Source organism: Coregonus clupeaformis, chromosome 25 (assembly GCF_020615455.1).
Source record: "Coregonus clupeaformis isolate EN_2021a chromosome 25, ASM2061545v1, whole genome shotgun sequence".
Lineage (NCBI taxonomy): Eukaryota > Metazoa > Chordata > Actinopteri > Salmoniformes > Salmonidae > Coregonus > Coregonus clupeaformis.
The window spans coordinates 9,295,687-9,321,363 of record NC_059216.1 but is presented as its reverse complement, the minus strand read 5'-3'; the positions used below and the strand labels follow the sequence as shown (position 1 = coordinate 9,321,363).

Below are 25,677 nucleotides of genomic sequence, written 5' to 3'. Positions count from 1 at the left end.
AGAAGTGTATGATCAGGGTGAGAAGTAGGGGAGGGATGCTGAAACTGGGCTGCCATCTGGCCTCATAATCACAGGCTGCAGAGGAAGAGGCCTGGTTATGATCGCCGCCTGCTTTCCACCTGGCTACCCCTACCCCGGCCACCAGCTCTGCACCTTCCGCTGCAACTTGCCCATGCCCCCCCCGCTTCTTCTTCACCCAAATTCAGATAGCTGATGTTCTGAAAGAGCTGTAAAATCTGGACCCCTACAAATCAGCTGGGCTAGACAATCTGGACCCTTTCTTTCTAAAATTATCCACCGAAATTGTCGCAACCCCTATCACCAGCCTGTTCAACCTCTCTTTCGTATCATCTGAGATCCCCAGGTATTGGAAAGCTGCCGCGGTCATCCCCCTCTTCAAAGGGGGTGACACTCTAGATCAAAATTGTTACAGACCTATATCCATCCTGCCCTGCCTTTCGAAAGTATTTGAAAGCCAAGTTAACAAACAGATCAACGACCATTTAGAATCCCCCCGTACCTTCTCCGCTATGCAGTCTGGTTTCCGAGCTGGTCATGGGTGTACCTCAGCCACGCTCAAGGTCCTAAATGATATAATAACCGCGATCAATAAAAGACAGTACTGTGCAGCCGTCTTCATTGACCTGGCCAAGGCTTTTGACTCTGTCAATCACCACATTCTTATTGGCAGACTAAATAGCCTTGGTTTCTCAAATGACTGCCTCGCCTGGTTCACCAACTACTTCTCAGATAGAGTTCAATGTGTCAAATCGGAGGGCCTGTTGTCTGGACCTCTGGCCGTCTCTATGGGGGTGCCACAGGGTTCAATTCTCGGGCCGACTCTATTCTCTATGTATATCAATGATGTCGCTCTTGCTGCTGGTGACTCTCAGATCCACCTCTACGCAGACGACACCATTTTGTATACATCTGGCCCTTCATTGGACACTGTGTTAACAAACCTCCAAACGAGCTTCAATGCCATACAACACTCCTTCCGTGGCCTCCAACTGCTCTTAAACGCTAGTAAAACTAAATGCATGCTCTTCAATCGAAGGCTGCTTGCAACCGCCTGCCCGACTAGAATCACTACTCTCGGCGGCTCTGACTTAGAATATGTGGACAACTACAAATACCTAGGTGTCTGGTTAGACTGCAAACGCTCCTTCCAGACTCACATTAAGCATCTCTAATCCAAAATTAAATCTAGAATCGGCTTCCTATTTCGCAACAAAGCCTCCTTCACTCATGCTGCTAAACATGCCCTCGTAAAACTGACTATCCTACCGATCCTTGACTTCGGCGATGTCATTTACAAAATAGCTTCCAACACTCTACTCAGCAAATTGGATGTAGTCTATCACAGTGCCATCCGTTTTGTCACCAAAGCCCCATATACTACCCACCATTGTGACCTGTACGCTCTCGTTGGCTGGCCCTCACTACATATTCGTCGCCAAACCCACTGGCTGCAGGTCATCTATAAATCCCTTCTAGGCAAATCCCCGCCTTATCTTAGCTCATTGGTCACCCTAGCAACACCCACCCGTAGTATGCGTTCCAGCAGGTATATCTCACTGGTCATCCCCAAAGCCAACACCTCCTTTGGTCGCCATTCCTTCCAGTTCTCTGCTGCAAATGACTGGAACGAACTGCAAACATCTCTGAAGCTGGAGACACTTATCTCCCTCACTATCTTTAAGCATCAGTTGTCAGGGCAGCTTACCAATCACTGCACCTGTACACAGCCCATCTGTAATTAGCCCACCCAACTACCTCATTCCCATATTGTTATTTATTTTGCTCATTTGCACCCCAGTATCTCTATTTGCACATCATCTTCTGCACATCTATCACTCCAGTGTTAATACTAAATTATAATTGTAATTATTTTGCACTATGGCCTATTTATTGCCTTACCTCCATAACTTACTACATTTGCACACACTGTATATAGATTTTCTATTGTGTTATTGACTGTACGTTTTGTTTATTCCATATGTAACTCTGTGTTGTTGTTTTTTTATCGCACCGCTTTGCTTTATCTTGGCCAGGTCGCAGTTGTAAATGAGAACTTGTTCTCAACTGGCTTACCTGGTTAAATAAAGGTGAAATAAATAAAATAAAATAAAAATAAATTAGTCTTGTGATCAATGGCCTTAGCAAAGAATGGTAACCATGCATGCTTAAACAGGGAACGTTTATAGATTGTACATACATAGGCCTAATTCTGAATAACAATAAACAAGTAAAGACAGCAATGATGATAATACTGTGAGCTCTCATCTGTATGTAGTTTGATATTATATATAATAATTTAATATAATATAATAATAATTTAATATAATAATTTGAAAAAGTCTTATTGGTCAAAGAGTCTGCCTGTCTGTCTGTCTGTCTGTCTGTCTCTGTATGTCTGTCTATCTCTTTCTATACATCTGCAATAGTCGCTCAATTACGATGAGCTATTTCAATGTGTAAGGCAAAATGATCAAACAGATCCTGGAACAGTTGTAAGGGTATTTAGAGACTTTTCCGTAGCACGGGGCGCGTCCAAATAAAGAGGCTAGTGGGGAATATAGTCCAATTACAAACGGTCACATATTGGTAAGAATCGAATGAGTCACGCAAAGGACATCAATACCCATAAAACCTTTCGTCTTCGCACATGCGCTTTACAGACTGTTGTGTCCATGTGTAGGCGAATCACGTGTCGAGAATCCGTTGGTCGTCCCTGCTGTAGGAATCGTTTCGTTCTTCGTTTCATTTTGGTTGCTAGCTATAGCCTGTGTTTATTTTAAACAATTTTAATTTTCTCATACATTTCACCGAAGAATGAGCGACAACGAAGATATCGATGTCGACAGTGACGTAAGTTAATGTGATCGCGTTTGTATTTTTGATTAGGGAAACGCGTGTTTTTCGTAGTTCCCTGGAGTATGTTAGCTGGCTCGCTGAACTAGCTGGCAGATCAGAAATATTTTTCGACACAGTAATAGCCAATCAGCTGAGTAGTTTGCCAATTAAACAAAATAAACGCATACATGATTTCTCAACAAATGATAATTTAAATACATGCATATATCATAATGTCATCAAATAAAATGTGTATTGTTAGCTAATTTTACCAGTTTTAGCAATGTAGCTACCTAGCTAGCTAACACGGAGCTTGATTGTTCTATTTGTTGCGGTGAACTGAACATTGCTTGCTAGCTGGCGCTAACTTGGCTAGAACAACAAACAGCGAGCGATGCATGCAAAAACAGCAAGCTAGGTAGTTAAATATTACCTCAACAACTCGCTTGCAAGGCCAGCTAGCTAATTTAGCAAGTTAGGTAAGTCAGTGTAGCGCAGTGGTTCCCAAACAGGGGTACTAGGACCCCTGGGGGTAGTTGATAAGACTCATGAGACCATAGACTTACTGGGAAAATGCACACGAGGGGGTTCTTCAGGGGTACTCCAGGCAGAGCAAAATTAAGTTTGTGGTACAGTAAGCGAAAAAGGTTGGGAACCACTGGTGTAGAGAAGTGTAACGTTACAAGGGCAGTGCACTTTTTCACAAGTTAGTTAGCTAGTTATACTTTGCTCTTGTACATGATGTAAAATGACATCTATCTACGAGGCTTGTGCATTTTTTTCAGGTTTGATGGGACGTTAGCCACCCTGAAAATATTAACCCATGAAAGGGTAATCTCATCCCATAAACCAAGGGGAATTGTCCTTTGAAGCAACCCAAATGGTTACGAGCTATTATCATGTTATGCAGAGGATATGCCATTTTTGTGTTTGTACTGTGCACCCCATGAGAGGAAATAATGTACATCGTGTCCTTCTCATCATAATTAATTTGTTTAGTATTTTTAACAGGTTGTTCATACTTCATTCAATAGGTGATAAGATCATGCATTGCATTTGGGGCTGTTAAAAGCAACATATAAACACATGTTTTCATAGAGGACTAAAGGAGACTTCCCCTCCCCCATTTTGATGAAGCTGGATGATGGATATCAGCTCTGGATAAGAGCAGTGCTATTACACTGACTCATATGCCATAATGTCTTCTATGCATTAATTCAATGATGCTTGCTGAACCCCTTATACTGCTTGGTGATGAACATGGAGTCATAATACGTTTTGTTTAGAGAGCAGATGTAGCTGCCAAGCAACCAACAGGTGGTACCATTCTGTCCTCCTTAGAACATGAGACATTAGTGATTTCTAAAAGAATATAACAAAGACATATAGGCTAGAGGTCGGTGGTGATAAGGATCAGAGTGCATAGGAGGTAGTTTGGTATGTATGAGACAGACATTGTCCATAGCAACCAGTATTGTAGACTTCATACCAACAGTCAGCATTGATTCACCACTTTTATGTCATGTAAGTCTATGTTTAGCCTAACTGTTACTACGATTAACTCATTAGCAATCACAATGTGAAATGTGTTAAATAATTGGGTTTGGATTCAGATGGGTATTGAAATGGGTAGCCCATGTAAAAATAAACACACACAAATAAACACATACACGTTTCAATATTGCAGGAAGAAACCCTTTTTTAAACACTTATTACTTGGCCTCTTATTATTGCTAGTTTGGGTTGAAGCTGTTTCCTCTGTGGATCTCTCGTTGCAGGCAGACAAACGAGCACATCACAATGCTCTGGAGCGCAAACGTAGGGACCACATTAAAGACAGCTTCAGCAGTTTACGGGACTCTGTGCCTGCGTTACAAGGGGAGAAGGTTAGTAAAGTTAGTAATCGATATTTTCTACTTTCCAGCTCTGACTGTAGAATGAATGCAATATGAAGTTAGTAATTTGTATGAATGTCCAAATGTATTCATGCTAAATGTACTGCTGTATCAATGAGGATCAAATAAACCTCAACCATTATTTTGAACGGTTTAGTTTTCATTTTCATGAATGATTGGCTCAGTTATGAATCTGTTTGGATATCTACTTGGTTCCAATAAGCGAATGGTATTTAGCCCAGTCTTTAATAACTGGGCCTGCAGTGCATGTGTCACCTGTAATACTGTGATAAGGACAAATGCAACATTGCCTCATGGCTGAGTTTGTAATTTGTTGCTGACAGCAATCTGTCAAACAGGCTTCCCGAGCTCAGATCCTAGACAAAGCCACAGACTACATCCAGTACATGAGACGAAAAAACCACACACACCAGCAGGACATCGACGACCTGAAGAAGCAGAATGCACTGCTGGAGCAGCAGGGTGAGTGTGGGCTCAAGGCCCAGGGACAACTGCAGTAGCAGGAGGGTGAGTGGTTGGGTCATGGGATCAGAGCCATACTTATGCTGCTTTTCGGCTGTATCACCAGTGTTACACTCTTATCTTATACTAGGAAAATTGTGTTTTCATAGCTAGGGCTGACAGTGAAGACCAGAATCAAGAACCTCTGCATAATCAAAACAGTTGCTTTGTGGGAACAGTTAGCCATTGTGTAATGACAGCTAAAAAGTAACAGTGACCTGGCTTTGGCCCAAAGTGAGAGCAGGTACGCCGGAGCCATGGCCCAGTGAGACACGGGTGCCGGCCCACGTAGATGGAAACAGAAAAGTCTGAGCCTTTTGGGTAAAACACGGGTAAATCCTGTATGGAAATGCGCCATAATGGCTATGCTACTGATGGCCTTTTGCATTATCCCAATGAATTATGTTTCATGGTGGAGAAGGGAGAGACCGATACTTCTCCTGTTGTTTTCTGACTTTGTGTTTCTCTGGGTGATTGCAGTCCGTGCACTGGAGAAGGCCAAGGGGAACACTACGCTCCAGGCCAACTACACATCCTCTGACAGCAGCTTGTACACCAACCCCAAGGGGAGCACAGTGTCCGCCTTTGATGGTGGCTCCGACTCCAGCTCTGAATCAGAGCCAGAGGAGCCGCCCAACAGAAAGAAGCTGCGTGTGGAGCCCAGCTAGACTCCATCCACAGTGCTATCACCAGAGACTCTCTTATCCACCAGCCCACTCCTCCTGTTCAGTCTCTTTCCAGCCTTCTCATGCCACTCCAGGAGACAGATGGAAGACTGTGATAGAGGTGCTATCATATATACAATGCTTCAACCTTTCTCATCCCTCACCAACGTATTGTCATTCCTCTCATGGCACAGCAACAACTCTCAACACCCCCAAAGTGAGGCAGCTCTGCAGTTTGAAGGAGTTCATGCGTTTAAAACCTCATTCTAATGATTCAGAATCGGATATGGAGGTGACCAGGTGTACAGCTTTAGTCTAGTTACAACAAATAGCCCCATTTCTCGTTTTGGATCACCTCAATGAACCTGTTCAGAGTTTTGAGACTTAGGCAGACCATTGAGAAAATGTCCTAAGGAATAGCTGACCTTGTTAATAGTTGTACTTTTTCACAAAATAATGTGAAGTTGCTTTGGAAAAAAATATATGTAATGCAACCCTCCTGAATCAGTGTAGATGGCTGATGTTTTCCGTCTCTGAAATATTTGTGTAATCAAATCCCTAAATTTAGTGATAGCTATATTGAGAAAAAAAACTATTTCGTATCCCATATTGTACATTTTTGTCATTTAGCTTGACCACTTGTCAATGGAGATAGATAGATGAACAATGTTGGCCTCATTTAATATATTCTCACCTCACAGGTTCAACTCTTTGTTTTTATTTTGTTATTCTCAAAACAATTGAGATTTGAAGAAGAAAAAGGTATCCTAAAATGTATCCTGACTGTTACACAATGCAGTTAAAGGTAGTAATCTTTTATTTTGATGAAAGGAAAATAATTCCTTATCAGTGTAGTGCATAACACTGTATACTCTTAAATGTCAGTTCTACAAAGAAAAACCTTCCCTGGATTTTTTTTTTTTTTTACAGATATAATTAGTGTGTACAAAATAGAGATTTGTTTGATTCCACTCCATGGAAATTACAGGTATGTTGTACATACTGCCAACAATTGTCTTGCAAGTTGAGGCATACCTTTGCTATGAGACCATTATAAATAAAACTATTTTATCCTTTAGTGCTGTGTGTAGAAGGGAGACCTGGCGAAGAGGCCAGCTTAAAGTGTATGCCCAAGCATACCTTACTTTGAGTTTTCTTGGTATTTTGTGCTTGCCAGTGCTGGACAAGGTACATGTACACCTCTTCACTATCATTTGTATCAATGTCTTTGTTCCAGATTTTAAACCCTACCTGCTCTAAGCACTGAGTGGCATGGTGTTGGCTGGCCTATTGACACTGATGCTTTGAAGTGCGCACTGAGCTCAGATTATCCACACACGTGACACCCACTTTTCATGCAGGTACATGCATCTCAAAGGAGCCATCTTGATATCTGGTGGAATAGGCTAGTACCTGTTCTGCAGTTTCAGTTTATCAGAGTAAAGGAATGACAGATGAAGCATTCATATCAACACTAGGATCTCAACGACTGGTGTTTGTCTAAGGTTGAGGATGAAAAAATGTTAGCAATTCAAAGAATTTCAAAATGATTGAGATAGCATCTCTTTTTTCCGGTACACTTCTGGCTTTCAGTGTTTGGAAAATGAGTCAAAATATTCTCAGAGGCTAGATGGTAGCAGTGGTGATTTTAGCATGGCAAACAAAAATATATATATTTTTAGATGCATGCCAGCAAAGCCACTACACAACACTAAACAATACATTCATTGCACTATAACGGTGACAAATGGTGCCCACAAACTGTTAGGGCCTACATAAAGCAGTCCCAGCAGCAGAGCTTTCTTTTCAGCACAATGGAGTAAATCCTTACCACTGCTATACCTGGCTATCAGCGGAGCCTTGTCTGCCAGCGAAACAGTTCATTCAGTCTCATTTACTGCCTTTTAAAAAAACATAGCTGATATGGCAGATTTGCTTAAGCAAATGTGGTGTCTACTGACAATTGAGATGTACAAGCTATGGCATAAGGGGACGACGAGTGGATAAGAGAAAATTCGTAATTTTGATTAAGACATTGCGCAAGCTAGGACGGACGTAGTCAATATAACTATTTGTTCAGCACTTTGGAAATGTACAGCAACAGAATTCAGAACATGGGCAGTTCTGAAAGTATTTTCCCTGTACACCAAGTCAGAACCGTAGGATAAATAAAGGGGGTATATAAGCAGACAATGAAGGCTCTTACAATATTCAATTATTACATTTCTCTAAAACAGGCTATAGGCTACATGTGCACCACCAAGTCAGAACAGTAGGCTAAGTTATGAGGGGGAAACGGACCAAATTATTAGGATGAGGCACATGGGCTACTAACAGCTTACTACACAACATTCTTAGTATTACTTTCTTAACAACAGTATACATATCTCCCTGGCATATTACATCATTTGTGCAGCAGTATACAATACATTTTTGGACTTGTGCTGTGCTCACTTGAACAGGAAAGTGGCGTGGCGGTCCTTCGTGGGCAAATTTTGTCATCAAAGTCTGGCATTCTCTGGATTTATGGTGCTTTCAAGACAACTGGGAACTCTGAAAAAAACAAGGTCGAATCATGACGTCAGTGATCTTCAGGTCGGAGCTCTAGAAAGAGGCAGAGTTCCCGACTTGCAATTCCGAGTTTGATGACCGTTCAAAATGTATTTTCCCAGTCGGAGCTCAGTTTTTCTCAGAGTTCCCAGTTGTCTTGAACTCACTGAAGTCTGACATTTCCCAGTTCTGAGTTTCCAGTTGTTCTGAACATGGCAGATGTCATGCTGGATTGACAGCATGGCCAATGTATTCAAACTTTTCTGGCCCATGCTGTTGAATGTTTATCCCTTTAAGCTTGGGAAATAGACCCTTAAACCCAGACTTGGACCACACACCCACGCCACTGAATAGCAGGCTAGTGATTGCTTAGCAATGGTTGCAGTTAGCCACTGATTCCTTCCAAAACATCATTGTTGAATTTGTGATATCCAACTTGTGTAATGATACTTTGTATCTATAATTTCTCTTCATATGACAAGGTTTGAAAAGGATTTGGCAATAGATTGTCGAGGTGATTTTTATGATAATGACTGCTTGTCTAGCTTGCTAGCTAAGATTTTGAAAGTATGATGTTGACATGATCAGTCCAATCAAAGCTACGGTAGATATGTGATTTGACATCATTTTATCTGTGGCCAATGACCTTGAGCCTTCTTGGATGGGCACTTCTAATGTCACTCCATGGCAGCACCCCAGGGACTTGAATTTTTTTGCTTCCCCAGTAGATTTTGCAGCGATGTAGTGTCCCCATGAGTGACAAAACACTGAGCCAATCACGGCGCAACTAGAGAACATGACCAACCCCTACGCTCCGTATTTTCCACTGGCTGCCCCACCACAGAAAGCACTGAGCTAGGCTGAAACACCTGCATTTTGGAGCTGCCTTACTCAAAGCAAAAAAGAGACCATGTTTGTATGCGGCTTTATTTTATTTTTTTTACATTGTTTGTAAACTGATATGTGACACATTAATGTCAAAATAACATGCAAAACAAACAGGTGGGGCTCAAAACAGGTTGGACTCTGCCCCACCTGCCCTGAATGACGTGTCGCCAATAGACGGTAGCCTGGTATGTCCATATTATACAAGACTATCTGCTACAATAGTCTATCAACACCAAGATGAGCTTATTGAGGGGTTGCTTCAGAAATTATGCATGCATCAAAAACCCTAGCCCTTGATCATGACACTGTTTCATTATGTTACACATAAGTCATTGCACAAAGGCGTCTTCTGTATGGGGGAGTTTTGGTAAGAGCCCTGGCGCTCGGTCATAACATCAACACGCATCGCTTGCGGTCTGGTTATGGAAGCATAAGGACCTTATCTTTAATATCAGCGAGAAAACATTTTAAAAAATGTTACATTGATACACACCTTTATAGGGTTAGTGTTCCCACACGGCCATATCTCCATATTATAGCGCTTGTTTACGGAAAACAAGACGGAAGACTGAGGCGTCCACCTGTGCTATCTAGCGTGCTCTGAACACCTGTGGGTAAGTGTAACTCGGGAAGTGTAGTTTCGGCGGATGGAGGCACCCAAAGCTGTATGGATCTGTGCAAAACTGCTAAAGTAAGTGTATTTTTTTGTTGTAGGATTCTTTCTCAATGTTGAAAGATAAGGGCCATATGTTTCGAGAGCCATATCGCAAGTGATGATTATTGACGTTTCAAAATGTTAAAACGAAGCGTCGGGATTCACATGAGCCAGTTGTGGGCGACGCTAACTGTTGAAAACTACGGAGAAAGCAGAATAGACCTAGAGTTTAAAAGCTACAAAAAACCCAACAGGAGGAAAGAATTCCAGTATTAGTTACGAGAAACACTGACATCTCCTGGTAGATAATGGTAACGTATCAATATTAATGAAATCAGTCTGCGCAGTTCAACATGAATTGAAGACTAATTGCCAAATGTTACCATTTTGACAATACATTTAAATAAGAAATACGGCTTAAATTTTTTGTTTGTAAACTTTTTACAGAGATTAAACATGTATAGGCAATTTTTCATTTGAGTGAGGGAGATAGGTAAAGGCTAATTTGTAACCACTATTTTTGAGGCGGTCTCGTCGCTTCTCCAAGCCTCTGATCTCACCGCCCTACTAAAAGCATTTTCAATACTCATCTGTCAGATTTCTGGCAAATCATAGAGCAGTCCCATGCAAGTGAGTTCTCACTGAGCAAGAAACTAGGGGAAGCACAAGGAGTGTACAAGGAACGCCACCAATTTCCTCATCAGTAACTATGCCAAATCCTTGGAATATGCGACAGTCATTTTTGATTTAATAGTTTTTTTGTCCACCATGGCAAAGCAGTATGACCTTTTGCTCAGGTTGCTGCTTTTAGGCGATTCCGGGGTTGGAAAAACCTGTTTGTTGTGCAGGTTCACGGATAATGAATTTCATTCATCGCACATCTCTACTATTGGTAAGCTGCTGTTGATTGCAATCGGTTAGTTTGACCGTTGATTAATTCAGGCAAGTTTGCCGCGAATATGCGCCTCCCACAATAAGTGATTGACAGCAATTCTATAGGAAACGCATGACGGGACTTTTCCTAATATATTTAAAATGCTGTCACCTAAAACTTGATTGAATTACATATTTCTGAAACTACTATGCCGTAATCCTAACTATCAAATATTGTCTTTGCTAGGCCTACAAACCTAAAACAGAAACATTTTTCACAAACACCTGTTTTCTAAGGAACATGCCTCTACTAGAACCGGTTGATGATTGTTTTCTCTGCTTCCATCATTCAATGTTCAACAGAATTTCCCCCTGGGCCCAGGCTATGGACAGGTTTGTTTAACAACTCCAGTGTGAGCTCACTGTGGACAGTGCTCAAGATGGGCCTCAGTCACATTACATTACTAATTATTCCTCTAAATAGGGTTAGATTCCCATCTATCATAACATTTTGTCCATTGAAAAACATACATGGTTTAAAGGAATAACTCGAAGTTTTCAGCCAACAGGCGTAGGCACATATTTAGTCGCCTAAGCGTTCAGAATGGACTAAGGATCTAAAACTGGACAAAACTCTCATGGTACAGCTTCTTCTGCAATAACGATCACATACAGGACCATTTAGCCTATTATGGATGGGGGATGCTTTAAGGAAATAGGCCTCTCTTTGGCAGAGCACAATGGAACTGCAGGATCTGTAATTGCATAGAAAGCCTCTCCAAGCCTGATGATGGTATTTACTCGGAAGGGAGGTCTTTCTTGAACAGGAAGTGGCAGGGTTGGGGGAAATTAATCTTCTGCGTTCCCTCTGATTGTGTAACTCCATTACTCCACCACTTCATGTTTTGTTTTCATACGAAGTAGAGGTGTAGACTGACAGAATGTAACTCACATTAAAATGGTGCTCTCAAGACTGAAGCCTTTCTTCCCCTATTTATGTGGCCAATGTCTAATGATTTTGACAAAGGTGATATGCAGCAGAAAATGGGCTGATTGGCCAGAATTACTTCCGTTTTGTTTAGGGCCACTCAGCTGACTGTCTGATTTATTTCCCATGGGTCATCGGCAGTCAATGCACCCTCTTATTAATGAACATGGTGGTGATCCTGTGGTATGACTGACTGGGTAATGGGCTCAAACATCCTGAAAAGCTCAGCGCAGGGGTTCTGTTTGAAAAGCAGCAGCCTACAGGAAAGTCTACATACTATACACACACACTAATGCAGATGTCTTGAGGTTGTTTATCTAACCCTGTAACTTTCTTCCTCCTGTTTGTTCAACTTAAACAAAACAATATGTGACTAGAAGGAATGGGGAAGGTTGTGACATACATTGCAGCTCTACTGGTGTGTTTTATCTCTGTGAAGCAAGCTTAGCTGCTGCTGATCTACAAAAAAACCTATTGTATTTGGTTAGTGTTATTGAGGGGGAGGGGTCCGTAAGAGTAGCATACAGAACAGAATCAGACCAAGGCACCTGATGTCTACCCCATGATAATCACCCTCCTAGATTCTACTATGCTTCGTTCCTTATTATTCTTCAGTCCTGAACCCCCAACCACAGTTCCTGGAATACAGTGTTACCCACTAAATTAGCTCATTAAAGATTTGGCTGGCCTCACTGGCAGTGAATGTAATGTCAGACCTGTTGAACACATGATTAGCCTATAACACTGGCACAGGGAGATATACACACAGGTAAAGGTAGTGAAGCATGTACAGCATGTCAAATTTGAATGTGCTCTCTCTCCCATGTGTCAGTGTTGGGGCGCTAATTGGGAAGGCTGCCTCCATCGCTATTGGAGATGACATCATGGCATTTTTTTAGTCTTGTCCAACAAACAATCAGAATGGTTTCTAACATCACTAGAAGCACGGTTTGGATTCACTAAGAACATATAATGGCCAGTCTGTTGCCTGAAGCATATCCTTGTGTGACGTGTTTGCGTCAGCTCTGTGTTGTCTCCAGAGTGGCGCAGTGGTCTAAGGCACTGCATCGCAGTGCTAGCTGTGTCACTAGAGATCCTGGTTCGAATCCAGGCTCTGTCGTAGCCGGCCGCGACCGGGAGACCCATGGGGTGGCGCACAATTGGTCCAGCGTTGTCCAGGGTAGGGGAGGGAATGGCCGGCAGGGATGTAGCTCAGTTGGTAGAGCATGGCGTTTGCAACGCCAGGGTTGTGGGTTCGATTCCCACGGGGGTTATAAAAAATTATGTATGCACTAACTGTAAGTCGCTCTGGATAAGAGCGTCTGCTAAATGACTAAAATGTAAATGTAAATGTTGTTTACTCTGTTTGTGGCATGTCAAATCAAATTGTATTGGCCACATGCGCCGAATACAACAGGTGCAGACATTACAGTGAAATGCTTACTTACAGCCCTTAACCAACAGTGCATTTATTTTTAATAATAAAGTAAAATAAAACAACAACAAAAAAGTGTTGAGAAAAAAAAGAGCAGAAGTAAAATGAAATAACAGTAGGGAGGCTGTATATACAGGGGGGTACCTGTGCAGAGTCGATGTGCGGGGGCACCGGCTAGTTGAGGTAGTTGAAGTAATATGTACATGTGGGTAGAGTTAAAGTGACTATGCATAAATAATTAACAGAGTAGCAGCAGCGTAAAAAGATGGGGTGGGGGGGGGCAGTGCAAATAGTCCGGGTAGCCATGATTAGCTGTTCAGGAGTCTTATGGCTTGGGGGTAGAAGCTGTTGAGAAGTCTTTTGGACCTAGACTTGGCACTCCAGTACTGCTTGCCGTGCGGTAGCAGAGAGAACAGTCTATGACTAGGGTGGCTGGAGTCTTTGACAATTTTGAGGGCCTTCCACTGACACCGCCTGGTATAGAGGTCCTGGATGGCAGGAAGCTTGGCCCCAGTGATGTACTGGGCCGTACGCTCTACCCTCTGTAGTGCCTTGCGGTCGGAGGCCAAGCAGTTGCCATACCAGGCGGTGATGCAACCAGTCAGGATGCTCTCGATGGTGCAGCTGTAGAATTTTTTGAGGATCTGAGGACCCATGCCAAATCTTTTCAGTCTCCTGAGGGGTAATAGGCTTTGTCGTGCCCTCTTCACGACTGTCTTGGTGTGTTTGGACCATGATAGTTCGTTGGTGATGTGGACACCAATTAACTTGACGCTCTCAACCTGTTCCACTACAGCCCCGTCGATGAGAATGGGGGCATGCTCAGTCCTCTTTTTTTTCCTGTAGTCCACAATCATCTCCTTTGTCTTGGTCACGTTGCGGGAGAGGTTGTTATCCTGGCACCACACGGCCAGGTCTCTGACCTCCTCCCTATAGGCTGTCTCATCGTTGTCGGTGATCAGGCCTACCACTGTTGTGTCGTCGGCAAACTTAATGATGGTGTTGGAGTCGTGCCTGGCCATGCAGTCATGGGTGAACAGGGAGTACAGGACGGGACTGAGCACGCACCCCTGAGGGGCCCCCGTGTTGAGGATCAGTGTGGCAGATGTGTTGTTACCTACCCTTACCACCTGGGGGTGGCCCGTCAGGAAGTCCAGGATCCAGTTGCAGAGGGAGGTGTTTAGTCCCAGGATCCTTAGCTTAGTGATGAGCTTTGAGGGCACTATGGTGTTGAATGCTGAGCTGTAGTCAATGAATAGCATTCTCACTTAGGTGTTCCTCTTGTCCAGGTGGGAATGGGCAGTGTGGAGTGCAATAAAGATTGCATCATCTGTGGATCTGTTGGGGCAGTATGCAAATTGGAGTGGGTCTAGGGTTTCTGGGATAATGGTGTTGATGTGAGCCATGACCAGCCTTTCAAAGCACTCCAGCGCTACAGACGTCAGTGCTATGGGTCGGTAGTCCTTGGGCACGGGGACTATGGTGGTCTGCTTGAAACATGTTGGTATTACAGACTCAGTCAGGGACATGTTGAAAATGTCAGTGAAGACACTTGCCAGTTGGTCAGCACATGCTCGGTGTACACATCCTGGTAATCCGTCTGGCCCTGCGGCCTTGTGAATGTTGACCTGCTTAAAAGTCTTACTCACATCGGCTACGGAGAGCGTGATCACATAGTCATCCGGAACAGCTGGTGCTCTCATGCATGCTTCAGTGTTGCTTGCCTCGAAGCGAGCATAGAAGTGGTTTAGCTCGTCTGGTAGGCTTGTGTCACTGGGAAGCTCGCGGCTGTGCTTCCCTTTGTAGTCTGTAATAGTTTTCAAGCCCTGCCACATCCGACGAGCGTCAGAGCCGGTGTAGTACGATTCAATCTTAGTCCTGTATTGACTCTTTGCCTGTTTGATGGTTCGTCGGAGGGCATAGCGGGATTTCTTATAAGCGTCCGGGTTAGAGTCCCGCTCCTTGAAGGCGGCAGCTCTACCCTTTAGCTCAGTGCGGATGTTTCCTGTAATCCATGGCTTCTGGTTGGGGTATGTACGTACGGTCACTGTGGGGACGACATCATCGATGCACTTATTGATGAAGCCAGTGACTGATGTGGTGTACTCCTCAATGCTATCTGAAGAATCCCGGAACATGTTCCAGTCTGTGCTAGCAAAACAGTCCTGTAGCTTAGCATCTGCGTCATCTGACCACTTTTTTATTAACCGAGTCACTGGTGCTTCCTGCTTTAGTTTTTGGTTATAAGCAGGAATCAGGAGGATAGAGTTATGGTCAGATTTGCCAAATGGAGGGCGAGGGAGAGCTTTGTATGCGTCTCTGTGTGTGGAGTAAAGGTGGTCTAGAGTTTTTTTTCTCCTCTGGTTGCACATTTAACATGCTGGTAGAAATTAGGTAGAACGGATTTAAGTTTCCCTGCATTAAAGTCCCCAGCCACTAGGAGCGCTGCCTCTGGATGAGCGTTTTCCTGTTGAATTATGGCCTTATACAGCTCATTCAGTGCAATCTTAATGCCAGCATTGGTTTGTGGTGGTAAATAGACGGCTATGAAAAATATAGATGAAAACTCTCTTGGTAAATAGTGTGGTCTACATCTTATCATAAGATACTCTACCTCAGGTGAGCAAAACCTCGAAACGTCCTTAGTATTTGATTTTGTGCACCAGCTGTTGTTTACAAATATACACAGACCGCCACCCCTTGTCTTTCCAGAGTCAGCCGTTCTATCCTGCCGATGTAGCGTATAGCCCGCTAGCTGTATGTTATCCATGTCGTCGTTCAGCCACGACTCGGTGAAACATAAGATATTACAGTTTTTAATGTCCCGTTGGTAGGATAACCGTAATCTTAGGTCATCCAATTTATTTTCCAATGATTGAAGATTGGCTAATAGGATTGATGGGAGCGGCAGTTTACTCGCTCGCCGTCGGATCCTTACAAGGCACCCCGACCTACGTCCACGATATCTCCGTCTCTTCCTCATGCGAATGACGGGGATTTGGGCCTTGTCGGGTGTCTGTAGGATATCCTTCGCGGCCGCCTCGTTGAAGAAAAATTATTCGTCCAATACGAGGTGAGTAATCGCTGTCCTGATATCCAGAAGCTCTTTTTGGTTATAAGAGACGATGGCAGAAACATTATGTACTAAATAAATTACAAATAACGCGGAAAAACACACATAATAGTACAATTGGTTAGAGGGCTGTAAAACGGCAGCCATCTTCTCCGGCGCCATGTATGGTGGTTGTTATGGCAATGTTGCAAGCAACTGACCTTTTACGTCTGACTATTTGATGGTTTTTTATGCTTTTTCAACTGTGAAGCTGTCACACACACCACTGACATTTTAAATGAAGGTTGTTGTGAGTGATATATATATATATTTAATGCAGAGGTCGATAGACACCCAAGTCACGTCTTCCATGTCCGTAGGCCCTGCCGAAATACACCGTAGTAAATGACAACAATTGAATTTCCTTGAGCAAGATGACATGTTTTAAAGGTTACTTCCAAAGACGGATTGAAAGGACATTCAACTGGGATAAGTTGGTATCTAAACAAACCAGTCCCCATCAGTGTCCACTTCCAAACTGGCCAAAATAAGTTTTTGTTTGACTGGAAGAATGGAAGAAGTTTTTGTTAGCCAAGTGGAAGAATGCTACGTTACCAGGGCTACTTATTGACTAGTACAGGCTGATTTGGTAAGTAAGTAATGAGAATGAAAATGTTCCAATAAGATGTCATTCATTTTTCTTTTTATCATTTATTTATACAGGAAAAACTTATTTTAAGCACCAATCGGATAGGCTACAATATTTGAGCCTTCAGTAAAACTACAGTCCTGCAATGGGGAAAGAATAAAGAAACAGGATAGCACGAGGGAAATGAAATAAAATCAAGAGAGAGAAGATGGATTAAAAAGGCAGCCAATAGTAACATGTTTGCCATGCATAACAATATATTTTTGTCTTCTGTAGGAGTGGATTTCAAAATGAAAACATTAAAAATAGATGGCATTAAAGTGCGAGTACAGATCTGGTGAGTGAACAGATCTTTGAGATAACGACTCACACACCATAATACAGTAGTTACTGACACACCCATCACAAATGTCATGTTTTCATTCTGTAAGGTGAAATATGCTTTACCTCTTTATTTGATTGAGACATATTCTGAAATGTGGTCACCATGTAAAACTGGGGATTGCCTCTATGCCTTTGTCTATCTACACTAGGGATACTGCTGGCCAGGAAAGGTACCAGACCATCACCAAACAGTACTACAGACGGGCACAGGTGGGTTCTCTACACACCAATAATCAGTGTCCAAAAATGAAGTACAGTAGCAGAGTTAAAAACATTTTACAACATCAAGTGCTTAGTCCCGTGCTCAACCTTAGTCATGTGCACACAATCTGTCATGACGGTCCCTTCCTTCTCTCTTGATCGTTCACCAGGGAATTATCCTGGTGTATGACATCACTAGTTCCCGTTCCTTTCAGCACATTGTGAAGTGGGCTAGCGATGTGGATGAGGTAAGGATAAAACTGCCCTCCTCCATTCACTTGGTTAGTCTCTTTGTCTCCCCTTCTCTGTTTCACAGGGTCTCTTTGTTTGTTACCCAGTATTTACATCCTCTCTTTATTGAACTGTTGGTGCCCAGTCGTCTTTTTCACAACCCTGTCACAATGTGTTTCAGTTTGCCCCTGACAAGGTGCAGAGGATCCTGGTGGGGAACAAGGCTGATGAGGAGCAGAAGAGGAAAGTGCCTAAAGAACAAGGGAACAAGGTTGGCCTTTATCTTGCTGTTCTACTCAGTCATAATAGTTTTCTTTCATACACAGTTTGACTTTTTCCATCCTTAATGAACTCGTGTGTTACAGCTAGCAAAAACCTATGGAATGGAATTCTTTGAGACAAGTGCCTGCACCAACTGCAACATAAATGAGGTGAGTCATAGGCCTTATTGAGTCAATACCTTGTATGTACGCTATGTTGGGTGATCATGTGAGGCAATTGTGATAAAATATTTTCTTTACATCTTCCAGTCGTTCACCCGGTTGACAGAGCTGGTCCTGCAGGCTCACAAGAAAGAGATGGATGCCTTCCAGGGTTCCACTGATAAATACTTAGACATGACTTATCAGGAGGGAGAGCAGGACAACAATGCAAACTCCCAGAAGGCCTGCGCATGTTAGCATGATGGCAAAGCTCTCAACCTGGGGGTGTTTGGCTAAAATATTTTGTTGTTGTTGCAATGCCCCTGGCCCTGTGACATAATGGCATTGAAATGATGAGAAACTTATGAAATGTGTGAGCATGTTCGGTGTTTACTGAATATTGCCCTTGCTGCTGATCAGTTTGATGCATTATAATTTTTAGTTTTACTCACAGTTATGCATTGTTTTATAGTTACTTGACTTTTTAATGGTTATTACCCGGCTTTGCAACACCCAAACTGATGGCACCCTGAGTTGAGTAATAATAAGATTTGCCAGCAGATGGGCTGCTGGCTCCAATGCTACACTGAAAGTTGCAACTGCGCCCCTGTTTGGATCGATAAGGTATACTTAAGCCTACCCCTGTATAATTTGTTTTGCCACCAGGGGCGTCATGCACCCCAAAAATTTGAGGGGGCACAAAGTACATGAGGATGGCTGGCGGGTGGACTGGAAGAGGGCTCATTTCTGCTTTTTTCCAAACACCTGAAACCGCTTTTTCCTGCATCTAGAGACATAATCAATATGCTTAATTTTACATCAAAAATGTGTTCATTTTTCTGCATATCTAAGCATACCTCTTGAGCTGTCTATATCCTCCTGACTGGTGGATTTATTTTTTAAGGAACAAAAATCTGGGTAAAAGATTTGAAAGGAATGTGAGTCTTATCCAATACATTTAGTAATTGCTTGCTTTTCTAAAGTCTACCAACCTTGCTGGCAGCCAGGTAAGATAGTTAGACAAGCTAGCTACTCTAACTTGATAGATAGTCTGAAATGGCTCCTTAGTAGCTAGTTATGAGGTTGGGAGATTGGAACCTATATGGGGTAGCTAAAGCCAACGTCATTAAATTGTTAGTTGGCTAGTAGTATTAGTATTAATTTTTTTATAAACAGGACTAATCTGAGGGAGCACGTGCCCCTGTGCCCCCTCTGGGCAAGACGCCTCTGAGTTTGTCACAATTTTACCCTTCATATCACAAACGTTGCTGTCTACTTTAAATAACTAAAATGATGCTTACAAAGTCATTTGTAAAATAGATGAATAGTGGGACGGACCAAAGTAAAAGAGAATCTGAAGCTCTTGATTGGTGCTTTATGAGATGAGACCAGGATAGGGGAGACAGGGTGGGTAGAGGGCATCGTTAAATTATTCACATGCAGAAATAGAATCCAAGCTAGCAAGAAGGGCTCATTTACCTGTGGAAGACTAACCCATACTCAAACATGCATGAAGCCAAAACTCGATCTAAAACAGAAATGATGTTCAACACTATTTTGAGTAACTTGTATGTTTTGTGAATTTAGAAGTTGTCATTACCAATTCTATGTATTTTTACAGGTTTAAAAGCTGTAGCAAATGCCACACTGGTGCATACACAAACACTACTATAAAGGGATGATACGGTGCAACCGATAGCTGACTGGATTGATGTTTTTGAGTAGCTGTGCTATAACATAAAATATGAATATATGTATTTTTTATTAAATAAAAAAAGGTAATCTTGTTGGCTATTTGGTAAATGTTTTGATACTGTGGAATACATTTTTACTAGATCATATTCACAGACGAGTCTGACTGTAAAACCGCTGAGTGTATTTGGCCATAATAAAACATAAAGACGTATAACATGTAATTTGTATAAAAAACGATTACGTATTTAGTATGAAAGTAATATTGTCCCGTGTAGCTCAGTTGGTAGAGCATGGCGTTTGCAACACCAGGGTTGTGGGTTCGATTCCCACGGGGGGCCAGTATGAAGAAAGAAAGAAAAAAATGTATGCACTCACTAACTGTAAGTCGCTCTGGATAAGAGCGTCTGCTAAATGGCTAAAATGTAAATGTAATAACTATAGATTAGATTTAACACGACTCCATTCATTCCGTTCTGTGCAAGTTTACAAGCTGAGATATGAGCCTGTCTACCTTAGTGTGTGACAGGATTGTATGTCATGTGGGTATCATTTTACTGCAGAGCTATTTGACACCCAGGTAAGGCAGGCACATATCTGACGTCAGGTGACCTGAGGTGGTATTAACACACAGAACACACTGGTCCTCACTACTGCCAGTAACTACAGAACAGGACCATGACGTTCATCGCTAAGACCTTCTATGATCTGAAGGCCACGACGCTGGAGGGGGATTCAGTAGATTTCAATGTGTTTCGAGGGCGGGTGGTCCTCATTGAGAATGTGGCATCGCTCTGAGGGACAACCACCCGGGACTACAGCCAGCTCAACTTGCTCCAGAGCAAGTACCCTCACCGGCTAGTGGTCCTGGGCTTCCCCTGCAATCAGTTTGGCTACCAGGTCAGTATGTGACATCTTGGCCTTTGGTTATGTGGTTCAGTGAAATCAATAAAAACAAGCTACTCTAGTAAAATATTCTGTTAATTACAAGTATCAGGTGATTTGTTTAATGATTGTCAGATGAGAATGTTGCATGTTTTACAGGAGAACTGTTCAAATGGGGAGATCCTGAACTCATTGAAGTATGTGCGTCCTGGAGATGGCTACCAGCCTGGCTTCACTGTCTTTGAGAAGTGTGACGTGAATGGAACCAACACCCACCCTGTCTTTGCCTATTTGAAAGACAAACTTCCCTATCCTGATGATGATCCACACACCCTCATCCAGGATCCTAAATTCCTCATCTGGAGTCCCATCAGCAGGACAGACATCTCTTGGAATTTTGAGAAATTCCTGGTTGGGCCAGAGGGAGAGCCCTTTAAACGGTATAGCAAAAAATTTGAGACCATCAACATCGAGCCTGACATACAAAGACTGTTGAGACTAACCAAGACCTGAAAATAGCATGGAAATGTTCTCCTTGTGTACTATTCTTTCTACTACTCAAATGACTTCACATCTATGATAGACAGGAAATTTTATGGTGTCGTCCATCCTTTTGAGCTTTACTAAATGAGGGTAATATTCTAAAAACCTGGGAATATTATCTGAGGCCGTGTAATTGCTCAAGAGTTGTGGGTTATGCCTTGATAAGTCTTCTTGCTCATGTAATAAAAAGAAAGCATCAGCTATATTTTTGTAGGTCCTCAAGAATTGATCCTGACCTTTAGTAAACCCTCTCCTCTCTCTGTCTCTATGCTGGCCAGCAGGTGGTGCCACTAACTTGATTTTGGATTAGATTTTTGCCACCAACTCATTGAGCTGTTTGTGAAGTTTTTCAGACAAAAAGCAATATATATATTGTATATATACACAAGGTAACTGTAGTTGGAATAAAATGATTATATTCTACTTGTATTATCCGAAAAGTATTCTTATTGTTCCACCATACCCCATGTGTAGTAATCATGTTATAATCATTTGACATTTTCTAGATTCACATTACTTACTTTTAAAGTAACTGTCCAGTGTTTCCAGATTTTTATGAAATATTACCTATAATTAATAACAATATGAGTGAAATAGTTTTCCTTCCAAAAAACGGTAATTAAGTATGTTAAAAAGTACATTTTCTGTGTTGGAATGGTGTGGGCGTGTAAATGGGTTAGCTGACATCACGAAAATGATGTGCATACTTCAATGGGGCAGAAGTCCGTGTGTTGTTGTGATTCTGGATGACCAGGGTCTGGTTTCCCGATAGCGAAGGAATTTAGGCTTACGAGTGTTTTACCGATGTACAGTGGGGAAAAAAAGTATTTAGTCAGCCACCAATTGTGCAAGTTCTCCCACTTAAAAAGATGAGAGAGGCCTGTAATTTTCATCATAGGTACACGTCAACTATGACAGACAAATTGAGAAAAAAAAATCCAGAAAATCCCATTGTAGGATTTTTAATGAATTTATTTGCAAATTATGGTGGAAAATAAGTATTTGGTCACCTACAAACAAGCAAGATTTCTGGCTCTCACAGACCTGTAACTTCTTCTTTAAGAGGCTCCTCTGTCCTCCACTCATTACCTGTATTAATGGCACCTGTTTGAACTTGTTATCAGTATAAAAGACACCTGTCCACAACCTCAAACAGTCACACTCCAAACTCCACAATGGCCAAGACCAAAGAGCTGTCAAAGGACACCAAAAACAAAATTGTAGACCTGCACCAGGCTGGGAAGACTGAATCTGCAATAGGTAAGCAGCTTGGTTTGAAGAAATCAACTGTGGGAGCAATTATTAGGAAATGGAAGACATACAAGACCACTGATAATCTCCCTCGATCTGGGGCTCCACGCAAGATCTCACCCCGTGGGGTCAAAATGATCACAAGAACGGTGAGCAAAAATCCCAGAACCACACAGGGGGACCTAGTGAATGACCTGCAGAGAGCTGGGACCAAAGTAACAAAGCCTACCATCAGTAGCACACTACGCCGCCAGGAACTCAAATCCTGCAGTGCGAGACGTGTCCCCCTGCTTAAGCCAGTACATGTCCAGGCCCGTCTGAAGTGCATTTGGATGATCCAGAAGAGGATTGGGAGAATGTCATACGGTCAGATGAAACCAAAATATAACTTTTTGGTAAAAACTCAACTCGTCATGTTTGGAGGACAAAGAATGCTGAGTTGCATCCAAAGAACACCATACCTACTGTGAAGCATGGGGTTGGAAACATCATGCTTTGGGGCTGTTTTTCTGCAAAGGGACCAGGACGACTAATCCGTGTAAAGGAAAGAATGAAGGGGGCCATGTATCGTGAGATTTTGAGTGAAATCCTCCTTCCATCAGCAAGGGCATTGAAGATGAAACGTGGCTGGGTCTTTCAGCATGACAATGATCCCAAACACACCGCCCGGGCAACGAAGGAGTGGCTTCGTAAGAAGCATTTCAAGGTCCTGGAGTGGCCTAGCCAGTCTCCAGATCTCAACCCCATAGAAAATCTTTGGAGGGAGTTGAAAGTCTGTGTTGCCCAGCGACAGCCCCAAAACATCACTGCTCTAGAGGAGATCTGCATGGAGGAATGGGCCAAAATACCAGCAACAGTGTGTGAAAACCTTGTGAAGACTTACAGAAAACGTTTGACCTGTGTCATTGCCAACAAAGGGTATATAACAAAGTATTGAGAAACTTTTGTTATTGACCAAATACTTATTTTCCACCATCATATGCCAATAAATTCATAAAAAATTCTACAATGTGATTTTCTGGAAAAAAAATTCTCATTTTGTCTGTCATAGTTGACGTGTACCTATGATGAAAATTACAGGCCTCTCTCATCTTTTTAAGTGGGAGAACTTGCACAATTGGTGGCTGACTAAATACTTTTTTTCCCCACTGTATCATAAAAATAACGGCCGACGACATCACACCCGTTTCCCAAAACACGACCCAGTTAACTCGTTACAAAGTGAAACTTTAACTGTGTCATTAGAGTAGCTGCTGTCCCGTGCTGAAAATGAATCCAGAAAATAGGCTTAAGAGCTCGCTGTAGCGCTTAAATGATTTATGGCTATTCAAAGTCACTTTTCTTTTTTTTACGCAATACCATTTTCCCATTAAGAGAAAAATAATTATGTAGCCTATTATGTATTTGTTTGTATTACACACTGAACAAAAATATAAACGCAACATGCAACAATTTCAAAGATTTTACTGAGTTACAGTTCATATAAGGAAATCAGTCAATTGAAATAAGTTCATTAGGCCCTAATCTATGGATTTCACCTGACTGGGAATACAGATATGCATCTGTTGGTCACAGATACCTTTTTTTTTTAAGTAGGGGCGTGGAACAGAAAACCAGTCAGTATCTGGTAAGACCACCATTTGCCTCATGCAGCAGGACACATCTCCTTCACATAAAGTTGATCAGGCTGTTGATTGCCACCTGTGGATTGTTGTCCCACTCATCTTCAATGGCTGTGTGAAGTTGCGGGAACTGGAACACGCTGTCGTACACGTCGATCCAGAGCATCCCAAAAATGCTCAATGGCTGACTTGTCTGGTGAGTATGCAGTCCATGGAAGACCTAAACCATTTTCAGCTTCCAGGAATTGTGTACAGATCCTTGCGACATGGGGCCGTGCATTATCATGCTGAAACATGAGGTGATGGCAGCGGATGAATGGCACGACAATTGGCCTCAGGATCTCGTCACAGTATCTCTGTGTATTTAAATTGCCATCGATAACATGCAATTGTGTTCGTTGTCCATAGCTTATGCCTGCCAATACCATAATCCCAACGGCACCATGGGGCACTCTGTTCACAACGTTGACATCAGCAAACCACTCGCCCACACAACGCCATACACGCTGTCTGCCATCTGCCCAGTACAGTTGAAACCGGGATTCATCTCTGAAGAGCACACTTCTCCAGCGTGCCAGTAGCCATCGAAGGTGATCATTCGTCCACTGAAGTCGGTTACGACGACGAGCATGCAGATGAGCTTCCCCGAGACGGTTTCTAACAGTGTGTGCAAATTCTTCTATTGTGCAAACCCACAGTTTCATCCGCTGTCCAGGTGGCTGGTCTCAGACGATTCTGCAGGTGAAGAAACCGGATGTGGCGGTCCTGGGGCATTCTGTTCACAACGTTGACATCAGCAAACCGCTCACCCACACGACGCCATACACATGGTCTGCGGTTGTGAGGCCGGTTGGACGTACTGCCAAATTCTCTAAAAAAACGTTGGAGGCGGCTTATGGTAGATAAATGAAAATTAATTATCTGGCAACAGCTCTGGTGTACATTCCTGTAGTCAGCATGCCAACTGCATGCTATTTCAAACTTGAGCCATCTGTGGCATTGTGTTGTGTGACAAAACTGCACATTTTAGAGTGTCATTTTATTGTCCCAGCACATGGTGCACCTGTGTAATGAACGTGCTGTTTAATCAGCTTCTTGATATGCCACACCTGTCTGGTGGATGGATTGTCTTGGCAAAGGAGAGATGCTCACTAATGCGCAACATTTTAGAGAAATACGCTTTTTTTGCGTGTGGAAAATGTCTGGGATATTTTATTTCAGCTCATGAAACATGGGACGAACACTTTACCTTTTTGAATTTATATTTTTGTTCTATGTATGTTTGCTATGTGTTATGTATTCTACTGTTTTCTCGTGCTATTTTGAATACAAAGTTTGATTTAGTAAATTCTGCATTTCTTCACTTTGTGTAAACTGGGAGCAAATATGAATAAAGTCAAAGTCGCTCTTTTGCCATA

The 25,677-nt window shown here is 42.5% G+C and overlaps 3 protein-coding genes across 7 annotated transcripts; all 3 read left to right on the top strand.

The window, feature by feature from the left end:
- Window positions 1-2,709: 2,709 nt before the first annotated feature.
- On the top strand, window positions 2,710-7,016 carry LOC121539258 (protein max). Of its 4 annotated transcripts, none has more exons than XM_041847618.2 (4): window positions 2,710-2,871; window positions 4,635-4,742; window positions 5,111-5,234; window positions 5,754-7,016. In XM_041847618.2, the coding sequence occupies exons 1-4, from the start codon at window positions 2,836-2,838 to the stop codon at window positions 5,939-5,941; spliced, it is 456 nt and encodes a 151-aa protein (XP_041703552.1). In that variant the 5' UTR covers window positions 2,710-2,835; the 3' UTR covers window positions 5,942-7,016. The 4 variants fall into 4 exon arrangements, with proteins under 4 accessions (XP_041703552.1, XP_041703551.1, XP_041703549.1 ...); XM_041847617.2 differs by having other exon boundaries at window positions 4,635-4,751; XM_041847615.2 differs by having other exon boundaries at window positions 2,711-2,871; window positions 4,635-4,751; window positions 5,096-5,234.
- Window positions 7,017-9,875: 2,859 nt separating this feature from the next.
- Window positions 9,876-20,118, top strand: LOC121539259 (ras-related protein Rab-15). Of its 2 annotated transcripts, none has more exons than XM_041847620.2 (7): window positions 9,876-10,067; window positions 17,305-17,365; window positions 17,562-17,622; window positions 17,784-17,861; window positions 18,026-18,115; window positions 18,210-18,275; window positions 18,375-20,118. In XM_041847620.2, exons 2-7 carry the CDS (start codon window positions 17,319-17,321, stop codon window positions 18,522-18,524), a joined length of 492 nt encoding a protein of 163 aa, XP_041703554.1. In that variant the 5' UTR covers window positions 9,876-10,067; window positions 17,305-17,318; the 3' UTR covers window positions 18,525-20,118. The 2 variants fall into 2 exon arrangements, with proteins under 2 accessions (XP_041703554.1, XP_041703553.1); XM_041847619.2 differs by lacking the exon at window positions 9,876-10,067 and adding an exon at window positions 10,652-10,923.
- A 346-nt stretch (window positions 20,119-20,464) lies between these two features.
- Window positions 20,465-21,769, top strand: gpx2 (glutathione peroxidase 2). Its single transcript, XM_041847621.2, has 2 exons — window positions 20,465-20,858; window positions 21,003-21,769. The coding sequence occupies exons 1-2, from the start codon at window positions 20,637-20,639 to the stop codon at window positions 21,354-21,356; spliced, it is 576 nt and encodes a 191-aa protein (XP_041703555.1). The 5' UTR covers window positions 20,465-20,636; the 3' UTR covers window positions 21,357-21,769.
- Window positions 21,770-25,677: the final 3,908 nt, after the last annotated feature.